The following is a 12,971-nucleotide window of genomic DNA, read 5'->3' on the forward strand; positions in this document are numbered from 1 at the left end:
CAGATAGAAAATGACTGACCTTTTTATTTTTCTCAAGGCTGAAGATTGCACAATTATCATCAGCCTCAGAGCTGGAGCTACAACTCCTGCATTCGGCACCGTTAGCACGCCTGCATCCGTTAGCGACTGGTCGTCTGCAGCCAGCAACATGCAGAAGAAATGTTTGAAACAACTGAGTTACGTTACAACACAGCTTGATGCTGTATTGATATATTCATTAAAGTTTATATATTGAGAAAACCACATAAACACACACAAAAGTGCCAAAAACTGGTACCATTGAGTACCGCTCTTGATTCCCAGGTACCCGGTACCGGTACTGTATTGGTTCAAATGTGAAAGGTACCCATCCCTACATAAACATGGATGATCCAGCTTTTATAGACGATACTTCAGCAGAAGTTTCCCAGTTTGGGTCATTTGTTCCTGACTAAATTCTGTCTTCCATAACATTTAGTACATGTGACAGCTGCAGAGAAAAAGATCCCATCAGAGGAGGTTGGAGTCACAGAAGACTCTGCTGAAAAGAGACAAGAAGAAGAAATGTTTGCAAGTACTAGACCAGTCTCAGATGCCTTCAATACCCCTCCTGCTGCTGTCGATTTGGGTGAAGTCACCTCACCCGGCCCGACTGTTGACCTTAGACTATTTGAGTTAGCAGTGGACAGAACAGAACCTGAGGCAAGAGAGCCTTCTGATGTTACCCAAAACATCTTGGAAGAGGCAGAAAATGCAGAACCTGAAGGCCTCACCACCTCCCCAGCTGGTAAGAAGTTCACCGAAGAATTGGACCAAATCAGCATCCCCAGCAATGAGCCAGTGGATACAGGCAGTGATTTTACATCTGCAGGAGAGGAACGCATCACTGCTGGCTTCACTGCTCCGCCTCCTCTGATATACCTGACCACACCCACCATGACCACAGCCAGCTACGGACAGGAATTGGTGGTGTTCTTCAGCCTGCGTCTCACCAACATGGACTTCTCTGAGGACCTCTTCAACAAGACCTCATCTGAGTACAGATCCTTGGAGAACACCCTTTTAGACGTGGTGAGTAGAATCTCACAGACATGTAAATGTTTACAGGCAATTTAACAGCATAAAAGTCAAACGCACTGAACTGTAAGATTGGAAAAAGGTGGAGAGTGAAATTGTGAGTTATTTCCACTGTTCAGGGTTGCTGTGAGAGAGAGTGAACTATTCAGCTGAAAACATGAAGGCTGAATGGGAACAGCAAAGTTGCTCTGTTTTATTCCTTAGGGCTTTCAACCTGTTGGTTACTGATCATGCTTGAGATCTAAAATAATTTATTTGAGACTGCTCAAGACAGGAAGGAAGGCTAGAAGAATCTTTGCTTTAATCCTATATTAAAATTTCTAAAAAGAAATCACAATCAGACAAAAATCAGTAAAGACCTCTTAAAGCCTCAAACTTTTGATCAGTGTGTCTCTTATTAAAAACTTTTTTTGTCACTATTGCTTGATTTAATACAATAAATTACAACTCTGTCACTGTTGCAATATGACTGTACGCAAGTCCAATATATGAATTCATATTAGCTAATTATTGAAAGAACACAACTTCGGGCTCTCTATGCTATTAATCTATGGTGATGCAAGTTTAATGCAGCAGGAAAGGTTTTAGGACATTACAACGATCTGGTAAAATTACAAAGAAAATACAAATAAGTTGTTTCTTTGCCAAAAATAGCAACGTTTTCAATAAAATCATGTGATTCAGATGGAAATAATGAATTTCATTCTACAAAGTCGATCATCGACCTCCTGACTAGGGTGACCTGGTGCCAAGTGCACTGATGAACAACCTTATGTTTGAACATGGTGTTCGTTATGGACAATCCGTGACTGGCACAGAGGTCCAACAACAAAACACCACTTGGGTTCAGATTTGGGAGGGCATTCCTCCCAATCAAATCCCTCCAGGAGTCACTGTTGTTTCCAAAGTGGCCATTGAAGTCCCCCAGCAGAATGACTGAGCTTCTGAGAGGGGGGCTATCCAGCACACCAGCCAGGGACGCCAAGAAAACCTTTCCCATACAAGGATTGGATCTTCTCATTCACTGGGTTAAACCCCAACAGGAGATGATTGACTTGAGGGGCAACCAGCAACTAGGGGCATTCAGCCCCAGACAACATAGGCTCTGGGGTCATCTGACACGCTTGTTATGTGACATAGCACAGCAGTTGTGTTGCTGACACTAACCCACTGTTGTATACACTGCATGGTGGATAAACAGAGGGTAAGAAAATGTTTTTAACTGGTAAAATCTGAAAGGTGTGGCTTGTAGTTGTATTCAGCCCCCTTTACTGTTGTGCCCCTAAATAAAAACAAGTGCAACCAGTTGCCTTCAGAAGTTACCTGATAAGGTGAGCTGTGTGGAACTGAATCTGTCTAACTGCAGATGTTCTGTTTCTGGCCTTAGATGTTCTTTAAAGAACATTAGAGAACAAGCACCACCATGGAGACCAAGGAACCCAGCAGACAGGTGAGGGAGAACGTTTTGAAAAAGGTTAAAGCAGGGTTAGGTTCTACAACAACATTCCAAGCTTTGAACATCTCACAGAGCTATGGTCAGTCCATCATCTGGACATGGAGAGAAGATGGAACACCATAGTTTTCAGCTGGTTTATCTATATTTCTTCCTACACAGTTAATACCTCAGCTGCTTTGAGGTAAAGTCAAATCAGTATAAAGCTCCTGTGGGTTTTTCCACACACGGAACCAGGTTCTCAGTTCAGTAGTCTTGAATCAAATATTTATTGCGTTCTGAATGATTTCACTGAGGAGATCAGATTGCTGTGTGTGACCTTTGCTTCTAAATTTCATTCTGACAATTAAAACAAAAGCCAGAAACAATGAATGAACATGAGCAGCTGCTGTCCTTGTTTCCATTGTAGAGAAAGGAGAGTCAGAGCTGCAGTTCATTATGACCACTTTCAAAGGATTCCATGTTTCACATGAAGAGATAAAGATGGCAATCATTTTACTACAGACAATGACTGAGCTACATTCATTTGGCAGGGAGGACCCAGGCATGGAGATACATTCAGAAACATATTATGGTGCAGAAAGTCACCATACTGTAATAAGCATTGTTGATGTTCCGTAGAGAGGTCGCTAGCGTCTGTGCAGATCCCAAAGTCTTGAGATGATAACATGACCATCGGTGTAAATATACTTACTATATGTGTGTACACATTACCATTCACTGTTACCTGCAAAACGCTGCAAAAAGTACCAGAATTCAACTTTTTAGAACATTTATTCAGGGGAGAAGATCAGAATAACAATCAGTTTTATTGCCAAGTTTGTACATCAAACAAAGAATTTGACTCCAGTACACTTTGCTCTCCATAATAAAGAATATATTTTTAAATGTACATATATACATTATTGACTTTACAATAGAATATAATGTGGGATCAGTCCAATCATGCATGGTGTTGTTCTGGAACTCTGACTCTGTGGCGACTGGTTTTAGCAGACAGCGCTCTGTAGCGCCACCTGAAGCTAAAAGCCTAAACAGTTTGTGTGCAGGGTTTGTTGGTCTGCAGAGATGTTAGCTGCCCTTCTCCTGACCCTTGACCTGTATAAGTCCTGGATGGAGGGAAGGTCAGCCCTGATTATTCTCTCTGTAGTCTTGATTATTCGTTGCAGTCTGGACCTGTCCTGTTTGGTGGATGATCCAAACCACACTGAGATGGATGAAGACAGGACAGACTGAATGATGGCAGTGTAGAAGATGACCAACAGCTCCTGGGGAAGGTTGAAGTTCTTGAGTTGCCTCAGGAAGTACAGTCTCTGCTGGACCTTCTTCTGAACATCATTAATGAGTGAGGACCATCTCAGGTCCAGAGAAATGGTGGTTCCTAGGAACCAGAAGTGGTCCACAAGAGACACAGTGTTGTTGAGGATGGTGAGGGGGGTGTATGGGGGTGGTGTTCTCAGAAAGTCCACCATCATTTCCACAGTCTTGAGTGGGTTTAGTTTCAGGTGGTTCTGACTGCACCAGTGGACCAGCCGATCCACCTCCTGTCTGTATGCAGACTCATCACCATCCTGGATCAGTCCAATGACAGTGGTTTCATCTGCAAACTTCAGGAGTTTCACAGACGGGTCCGATGAGGTGCAGTCATTTGTGTACAGAGAGAAGAGGAGTGGGGATAGAACACACCCCTGGGGGGCATCGGTACTGATGGTTCTTGTGCAGGAGAAGATGCTCCCCAGTCTCACCTGCTGCTGCCGGTCCTTCAGGAAGCTGGTGATCCACTGACAGGTAGAGGCCGGTACCTTTAGCTGGATGAGCTTCTGGTGGAGGATGTCTGGTATGATGGTGTTGAAGGTGGAGCTGACGTCTACAAACAGGATCCTGGCGTACGTCCCTGGATGGTCGAGGTGTTGCAGGATGAAGTGTAGACCTAAGTTAACAGCATCATCTGCCGACCTGTTTGCTCGGTAAGCAAACTGCAGGAGGTCCAGCAGGGGGCCTGTGATGTCTTTCAGGTGCTTCAACACCAGCCGCTCAAAGGATTTCATGACCACAGACATCAGGACTACAGGCCTGTAGTCATTTAACCCTAGGATGGTGGGTTCCTTGGTACTGGGATGATGGTGGAGCGTTTAAAGCAGCAGGGAACCTCACACAGCTCCAGTGACTTGTTGAAGATCTCAGTGAAGATGGGGGCCAGTTGGTCGGCATAGGCTCTCAGGCATGATGGGGAGACATCATCAGGTCCTGAGGCCTTCCTTGTGTTCAGGTGCTGAAAGAGCCTGTTTACATCTTCCTCTGAGATCCTTAGTGCAGGCAGGGGGTCTGAAGGTAGTGGGGTGGTTGGTGTACTGCAAGAATTAGTGTCTGAATGGGATGTGGAGGAGTCCAATAATGTGACCGGATCAAACTGAAAACAGGGATTCCTGCAGAACTGGAGAAATAAACTAGCTGATGATATCAGGTTATGGAAACATCAGATAATTTATGACCGCAGTCAGCTTAGACTGAAGAAATGAATTGAAATTCGCTCCTTCACGGGTTGTTGGATCTGAGAATCTTTTTCACTGATTTTCCATCAGCTGCATCTCCGTAGGTGTAGCAGATGAGGCAGTTTGATGAATGAAAGCCAACAGTTGGTTACTAGTATTAATTAAACTGCGGAGCATGTTTCCTTAAAGGAATGCCGAGGTTCCTACATGGATCTAGCCAGTCCTGCTTCTGCGTCTTCTTGCAGCTGCTGCCGTACCTGCAGTCCAACCTGACCGGCTTCAGGAACCTGGAAATCCTCAACTTCAGGAGGGGCAGCGTGGTCGTCAACAGCAAGATGAAGTTCGCCAAGTCTGTCCCGTACAACATCACCGAGGCCGTCCGCTGCATCCTGGAGGAGTTCTGCTCATCAGCTGCCAAGAAGCTGCACATGCAGATCGACAGCCGCTCCCTGGACGTGGAACCAGGTGAGGCTGATGTTCGTTTCCTCACAGCTATTCAAGGGTCATCAGAGACGGCTCTGTAGTTTCTGCCTAAATCAGGAGAAAATCAAGCTTTTTAATTTCCTGCAGTAAGGGATAAAAGCCTGGAGGTTTTCTGTTTCTGCAGCTGCTGCAGTGGTGTTTTATGATGCGTCATGATCTTTGTGTGCAGCAGATTAGATTCACACTCATAAGTCACAGTGTTGTTTCAACAGTTCTGCTTTGTGCTGTAATAATCTCTGCAGACGAGGCACTGAGCGTTCATCATATACACCTTCAAATGGCCTCAGTAATTGGCTCCATCAGTCACATCCTCCAACCCTCTGTGGGACTGAGGGAACGTTGAGGAAACTGGGAAAGATGCTGCTGGGATGGCTTTCATTAAGAAGCTTCTGTGGATGTTTCAGCAGCATCCTCACGGAAGGGCCAAACCTTTATTTAAATTCACTGCTTCCCTGTGAGCCTGGCTGCTTAGCAGAACATTATTAATAATTGGACCTAGTTTCTAATGATTGGACTTTTATTCTGTGTTCGTCGTCCAGTGAGCTCTCTGTGTTTGCATAGAAAACAGGAGAAAACCACACAGTGAAGACCTGGAACTGGGTCAGAGTTCTGGCTCTGGTGTGTTTTCTATATAACACCTCCTATCTTCAGTCACACACAGAAGAGATCAGCATGTGGTTCTGCTGAGGTGTTCTGGAAGCCCAGGTTGTTTTAATATTGACCTTCAGCTCATCTGCATTGTTGGTTCTGGTTCCTCTCCTAACAACGGTCCGTAGAGTTGTTGTGGGTTGAGCCAGTTTGCTGCTGTTAACATGGTCATTGAACCAACTTTTGGTACCACTGGCAGTGTGGGCCTGTACCAAGTCCTGCTGGAAGATGAAATCAGCATCTCCATACAGCTTGTCAGCAGAAGGAAGCATGAAGTGCTCTAAAATGTCCTGGTAGATGGCTGTGTTGACTTGGAATTCAGAAAACCCAGTGGACCAGAACCAGCTGATGTCATGGTAACCCAAATCATCACTGACTGTGGAAACTTCATCCTCACAACAACCCCAATCATTCATCAACACAACACTGGCTCATCCATTGGGTTTAGGAGTGTTCATCCACCTGAATGATTCACAACTCAGAGGTCAGGTACTGGGCTGAAGTCCACAGAAAGGCCTGCAGTAAGCCTGGACCCGGGAACAGGACCGCATGTCTGATGTTCTGTCGGATGCAGGTTGTGATGCTGCAGCTTAGAGTGTTTAAAACCAAATGCAGATTCTGATTCTTCTCCTTCTTCTCTCTGCAGCTGATCAGGCTGATCCCTGCAGGTTCCTGGCCTGCAGAGACGTTTCCCGTTGCGAGATCAACAGCTGGACCAAAGAGGCCCGGTGTGTTTGTGAGCCGGGCTTTCTTTCTGTGAACAACCAGCCATGTCAGAGCCTTTGTGTCCTGCAGCCCGAATATTGTCAAAATGGGGAGTGTCACATCGTCCCAGGACGAGGAGCTGAGTGCAGGTAACGAGGATCTTACAGGAGCTGATCAGGAACCGGTTCTCCAACAACAACCAGATTAAAAACACTAAACTCTGACAGTATAATCTGACAAAGAGGAGCAGCTGTTTAGTTTTACTGCCCTTATTCTTTGAGACGTGGCTGTAAATCATCTCAGATCCTTTTTTATGCAGACAATCTTTTCTTCTTACAGATTCTGGTTTGCCACTTTTTCATGTTATTTTCATCTGTTAAACATTTCTGAATCCAGTTCCAACAATGTGATCCTTCAGCAGCCGTGGCAGCAGGCCACTGCTGCAGGTAAGGTTTACACCTGTTATCTGCTGAAGCACGTTGGCTTATTGCAGCCCACTAGAACTGTAAACTGAGGCTGCAGAGTTTATTGAACTTCATGCATCATCTCAGTTATCAGCATGCGCATTGATATCGGGCATGTCGGCAATGATTTCGGCCTGCTGGATGGACTTCCTGCTCAGTGGCTGGGATGTGAAAGCTCAGGGAGAAAGGTTGGATCGTTATTCTAGCTGTGCTTTTTTAACATCATGTAGACCTACATCAGACCTTTTAGATCTCTGCAGCGCAGAAGGAACATTCAGTGGTTCTGCTTCAGATTGAAGGTGATTTAAACTGACCAACAGGTCTCATTCAGACTTGAAACTAGGAACCATCCTGGACCACCTGATCATGGCCAGATGGATCTAAATGCAGCTGTGAACCACTAAAGACATGTTGGGGATGTTTTCATTCAGACAACCTTCAGAGGTGACTGGAATGACTCAATTACAAACAGATCTGACTCAGTGCTTTATGTCATAGAACCTTAGTTCCAGTGAAGTCGGGTCGTTGAGTAAAACGTAAATAAAGCTAGAATCCAATGATCTGCTAATCCTGTTCAACCTTCATGCAGCTGAATCCAACACAAAGACCAGATATTTAACGTTCAAACTAACTTTGTTTTTTTTACAAATATTCCCTCATGTTGAATTTGAAGCAGCATCACATTCCAACAAAGCTGGACCGGGTCATGTTCACCACTGTGTTTCATCACCTCTCCTTTCAACACTCCGTCAGGGTTTGGGAACTGAGGACTAGTTGTTGGAACTTTGTAGGAGGAATTATGTCTCATTCTTGCTGAATGGACAACTTGAGCTGCTCAACAGTCCGGGGTCTCTGTTGTCGTATTCGGATCTTCATAATGAGCCACACATTTTCAGTGGGAGACAGGTCTGGACTGCAGGCGGGCCAGTCTAGAACCAGAATTCTGGATGGCAGCAGATGTTGCTCCAGAAACTGTATGGAACTTTCAGCATCAATGGTGCCTTCAGAGATGTGCCAGTTACCCATGGTGCCGTGGGGACCAAGTCCCCCTCATACCATCACAGATGCTGGCAGTTGAACTTTGTGCTGATACCATCCAGACGGTCCTTTTGCTCTTTCATGAACAATCTGAAATGTGGACTCGTCAGGCCACAGAACCCTTTGCCACCTTGCTTTGGGTCCATCTCAGATGAGCTCTGGCCCAGAGAAGCCGGCGCCAGTTCTGGGTGTTGTTGATGTGTGTCTTGGTCTTTGCATGGTAGAGTTTTAACTTGTAGATGTAGAGATGAACTGAGTTAACTGAGTCAGAGAAAACGTTATTTCCTCTACTGGGTTACATAACCCTTTATTGTATCTGTGGCTGTATGTTTAGGGTGGTTGTCCTGCTAGAAGGTAAGGCTCCACTCCAGTGTCAGGTTTTCTTCCAAGATTCACCTGGATTTAACCCCATCCTTCTTCCCATAAACTGTAACCAGCTTCCATATCCTACAGCATGATGCTGCCACAACCACGTTTCACCTGGTTCTTGTTTCCTGTTTTTCAGACACCAAGGTGGACCTATGCTACCAGGCCCGAGCAGTTAGGAAAACATATTGGATCGGACGGCACCTGGGAACACGATTAAAGGTGCTGGTTTTAGTGGGACTCTGTCCTGTGTTAGCCCTGATGAGGGAGATGTAGCTGCTCCACCCCTCCTCCTTCCTCCTCCAGGTTTGAGACATGTGGAGATTTTATCTGCTTGTATTGAAAAAGTCCTGGGATTAAACTTCAACTCTGAAGCTAAATTAAATTGTTTCTGTGTGTCGAGCAAATGACCAGCTTATAGGTGAATATTTTCAACCCCCAAAGGATGGAGGAGGTCTGAACTGGAGCGTTGCAAAGTCCTGACTCACCTCAGGGTGATGAATAACCGCTGAGGTGCAGAGAGTGTCGCAGCCTCTCACCTCTTTGTGCTCCAACATCTCTGGCTCTTTCTTACAGAGGATAAAACCTTCTGATGAACTGTCAGCAACAAAATTACTACTGAGTCCTTTTTTTTTATTTTTAAGAAAAAGCCAAAGGTCAAAACAAAGCTGGAGAGAAAAATAGGCTAAAAGCTGCTGTTTGGGACCACTTACAGAACAGAAACATCAGTCATCAGTCAGTTCATTCCTGCCTAAAAAACTTCTGAGTTAGACTCTGTACAGCAGGATCAGTGGGCATGACCACAGGTCCAACTCTGCTGAAAATCTGGAAACTGTAAGGAACAGCTGGTTCTAAAGAAGTTCCTGCTTCATTCATTTATTCCATAGTGGGTCATGGGTTAGGGTTAAAGTGCAGAAGAACCAATGTTGGTTCTTCTGCACTTTAAAGATAAAAGCTGGAGAAAGAAGAAAAGGTGAGATTAGAAGCTTTTTAGTGAGAGAGAAAATGTTAATTCCTTTGTTCGTTTTTATTTTCCAATCATGTTTGAACTAAACTAAATAAATGTAGAGGAATGATAAAATACACACTGAGTGAGAGTCTGAACATCTTTGGGACAAAGTAAGAATGATCATTTCCTTCCAACCCTGCAGGTTTTACTCTAATACAGTTTTAATGTTCCTGCAGACTCAGCAACAGGAACAGGAAGACCTCACACATTCAGGAAAATGCGGACTCTTTAGAGCTTCATACCAGAGAACAATCTCTCCTGACGCAGAAGAGGAGCTCCGCTGGTGACTCTGCAGCATCTATTGGACTGATGAAGATCTACCCTGAACTGTTTTTGTACACGTCTGCTGATTCTTTCTGTAGTGAAAGCCTCATGTCTCTGATAAGGAAACCATCTGGACAGAAACATCAGAGAAAACACTAAGATTAGTTTGTTTCTCAATGAATAAATATGTAAATACAGCTGCAGTTAAACAGAAAGACTTCAAAAGTGAGTACACCCCTCACATTCCTGCAGATATTTAAGTGTATGTTTTCATGAACAACACTGACAAAATGAATCAATGAAAAGTAATCTGTGTGCAGATTATATAACAGTGTAAAAATGTATTCTTCCCTCATAATAACTCAAGATACAGCCATGAATGTCTGAACCACCGGCAACAAAAGTGAGTACACCCCTTAGTGAAAGTTCCTGAAGTGTCAATATTTTGTGTGATCACCATTATTTACCAGAACTGCCTCAACTCTCCTGGGCATGGAGTTTACCAGAGCTTCACAGGTTGCCAGTGGAATGATTTCCATTCCTCCATGACGACATCATGGAGCTGGCGAATATTGGAGACTTTGCGCTCCTCCACCTTTCGCTTGAGGATGACCTAAAGATGTTCTATTGGGTTTAGGTCTGGAGACATGCTTGGCCAGTCCATCACCTTTACCCTCAGCCTCTTCAATAAAGCAGTGGTCGTCTTAGAGGTGTGTTTGGGGTCATTATCATGCTGGAACACTACCTTACGACCCAGTTTCCAGAGGGAGGGGATCATGTATTTCAGTATTTCACCGTACATAATGGAGTTCATGTGTCCCTTAATAAAATATGTAACTCCCCAACACCTGCTGCATTCATGCAGCCCCAGACCATGGCATTCCCACCACCATGCTTGACTGTAGGCATCACACACTTATCTTTGTACTCCTCACCTGATAGCCGCCACACATGCTTGAGACCATCTGAACCAAACAAATGAATCTTGGTCTCATCAAACCAAAGGACATGGTTCCAGCAATCAGAGTCCTTTGTTGACGTGTCTTCAGCAATCTGTTTGCGGGCTTTCTTGTGGACAGACTTCAGAAGAGGCTTTCTTCTGGGATGACGGCCATGCAGACCAATTTCATGTCGTGTGCAGCGTATGATGTGAGCACTGACAGGCTGACCCCCCACCTCTTCAATTTCTGCAGCAATGCTGACAGCACTCCTGAGCCTATCTTTCAAAGACAGCATTTGAATGTGATGCTGAGCACGTGCATTCAGCTTCTTTGGACGACCAACGCGAGGTCAGTGGACCCTGCTATTTTAAAACGCTGGATGATCTTGGTCACTGTGCTGCAGCTCAGTTTCAGGATGTTGGCAGTCCTCTTGTAGCCTTGGCCATCTTCATGTATCGCAACAATTCGTCTTTTAAGATCCCCAGAGTTCTTTGTCATGAGGTGCAATGTTGGAACTTTCAGTGACCAGTATGAGACAGTGCAAAATTAAACACACCTGGTCCCTATGCACACCTGAGACCTAGTAACACTAACATGACATTTTGGAGGGAAAATGACAAGAGTGCTCAATTTGGACATAGTCTCTTAGGGATGTACTCACTTTTGTTGACAGTGGTTCAGACATTAATGGCTGTATCTTGAGTTATTTTGCACACAGACTACTTTTCATTGTGTCATTTTGTCAGTGTTGTTCATGAAAACATATACTTAAATATCTGTAGGAATGTGAGGGGTGTACTCACTTTTATGATACACTGTAGATCTGGTCTACATCAAGTCTTTGACTGAAGAAAATCCAACTTTAGTGGGTTATCAGTCTCTCATGTCTCACTCCTCTCCTCAGTGTTGCTTCAGTTCATTGAGGTTTCAGCACAGCTAGCTACAGCATCTCAGTTAGGTTTTGATCTGGACTTTGACTGGGTCGTTGAATCACCTTGATTCTCTTCTTTTTCAGCCATTGTGACCTGCTGTTGTGTTTGGGATCTTTGTTCTCCATATGACCCAGCTTGGACCGAGATGCAGCTGGACTCTAACATAATTTGGAAAACACAGTTCAAGGTCCACTCAATGACTGCAAGGTGCAGCAAACCATCAGCTGGCTGTGTTTTGTTGTCTCCAAACTTTGAGACCAAACATCTCCTATGGTCTCAGTGTACAGAGGTCTACAGGTGTGCCTCAACACAAACCTAAAGAGGGAAGACATCAGAAATAACCTTAGAGAAGAAACTTTTGTTGTGTTGTGGAATTTTCTTATCAAAGTGGGTAGAAGTTGACTCATAACAAGAGAAAATCTGGACTTTGTCTTTATAAGTTTTATTCAAAGGCATTCAGCGTTTGAATGACTCTGACACTGAGGTTAGTCAGTGAAGCAGAGCCCCGATCAACATTTACACACAGTATTTATACCAGAACATGACAGTTTTATCTCAACTTCAAAGAGTCTGTGTTTTAAGGTCCAGATCCTCCTTGAGTTCAAAGGTGACAAAGTTATCTAGGAACAGACCTAACTGCCCTTCCTGACATCACCCTAAAAGATGGGTCTTAACCATTGAACTTCTGATAATGGCTTTTACAGCTTCCTCCTCTAACAGATGTTCTGAGGAGTGAGATAAAAAAGGTCATACACTTTGGAGCACTTACTGCAAGAATTTCCATCACAGTTGTCTCCATCTACCCTTCCAACACTGATCCATACTGGCTCAGTGTTTTTAGAACTGTCCTGTCACGACCTTTAACCTGCTGACTGAGGCCTGTAGACTCTGAAATGGAGCTCTTGGGTTTCTGGTCATTTCTTTGAGATTCAGGCTCCGACCTTGGGCTGGATCTGCTGGGGCGTCTACTCCTGGGAAGATAGGCAGCTATCTGAGATGTTTTCCTTTTGGAAATAATCTTCATCTCTGTAGAACAATCTTTGGTTTTGCTTTGATCTGCTGATACTGATTTTTGCAGATTCTGATTTCTCCTTCATAAAATAAGATGTAAGAATAGTGA

General features: G+C 44.4%; 1 protein-coding gene across 3 annotated transcripts in view; it reads left to right on the forward strand.

Annotated features, from left to right (window-relative positions):
* LOC124881678 (interphotoreceptor matrix proteoglycan 1-like) overlaps positions 1 to 11,634 on the forward strand; it is an 81,344-nt gene extending 69,710 nt beyond the window's left edge. The window contains exons 13-18 of one of the 3 annotated variants that reach the window (XM_047387381.1): positions 458 to 766; positions 851 to 1,050; positions 5,247 to 5,466; positions 6,779 to 6,986; positions 8,845 to 8,927; positions 9,891 to 11,634. In XM_047387381.1, coding sequence (XP_047243337.1) covers positions 458 to 766; positions 851 to 1,050; positions 5,247 to 5,466; positions 6,779 to 6,986; positions 8,845 to 8,884 — 977 coding nt within the window. In that variant the 3' untranslated portion in view covers positions 8,885 to 8,927; positions 9,891 to 11,634. Of the gene's footprint in view, positions 1 to 457; positions 1,051 to 5,246; positions 5,467 to 6,778; positions 6,987 to 8,844; positions 8,928 to 9,890 lie in introns of those variants that run through there. The other 2 variants (XM_047387380.1, XR_007041712.1) reach the window with 2 other exon arrangements.
* Positions 11,635 to 12,971: the final 1,337 nt, after the last annotated feature.

This window comes from Girardinichthys multiradiatus, chromosome 15, assembly GCF_021462225.1.
Source record: "Girardinichthys multiradiatus isolate DD_20200921_A chromosome 15, DD_fGirMul_XY1, whole genome shotgun sequence".
NCBI lineage: Eukaryota > Metazoa > Chordata > Actinopteri > Cyprinodontiformes > Goodeidae > Girardinichthys > Girardinichthys multiradiatus.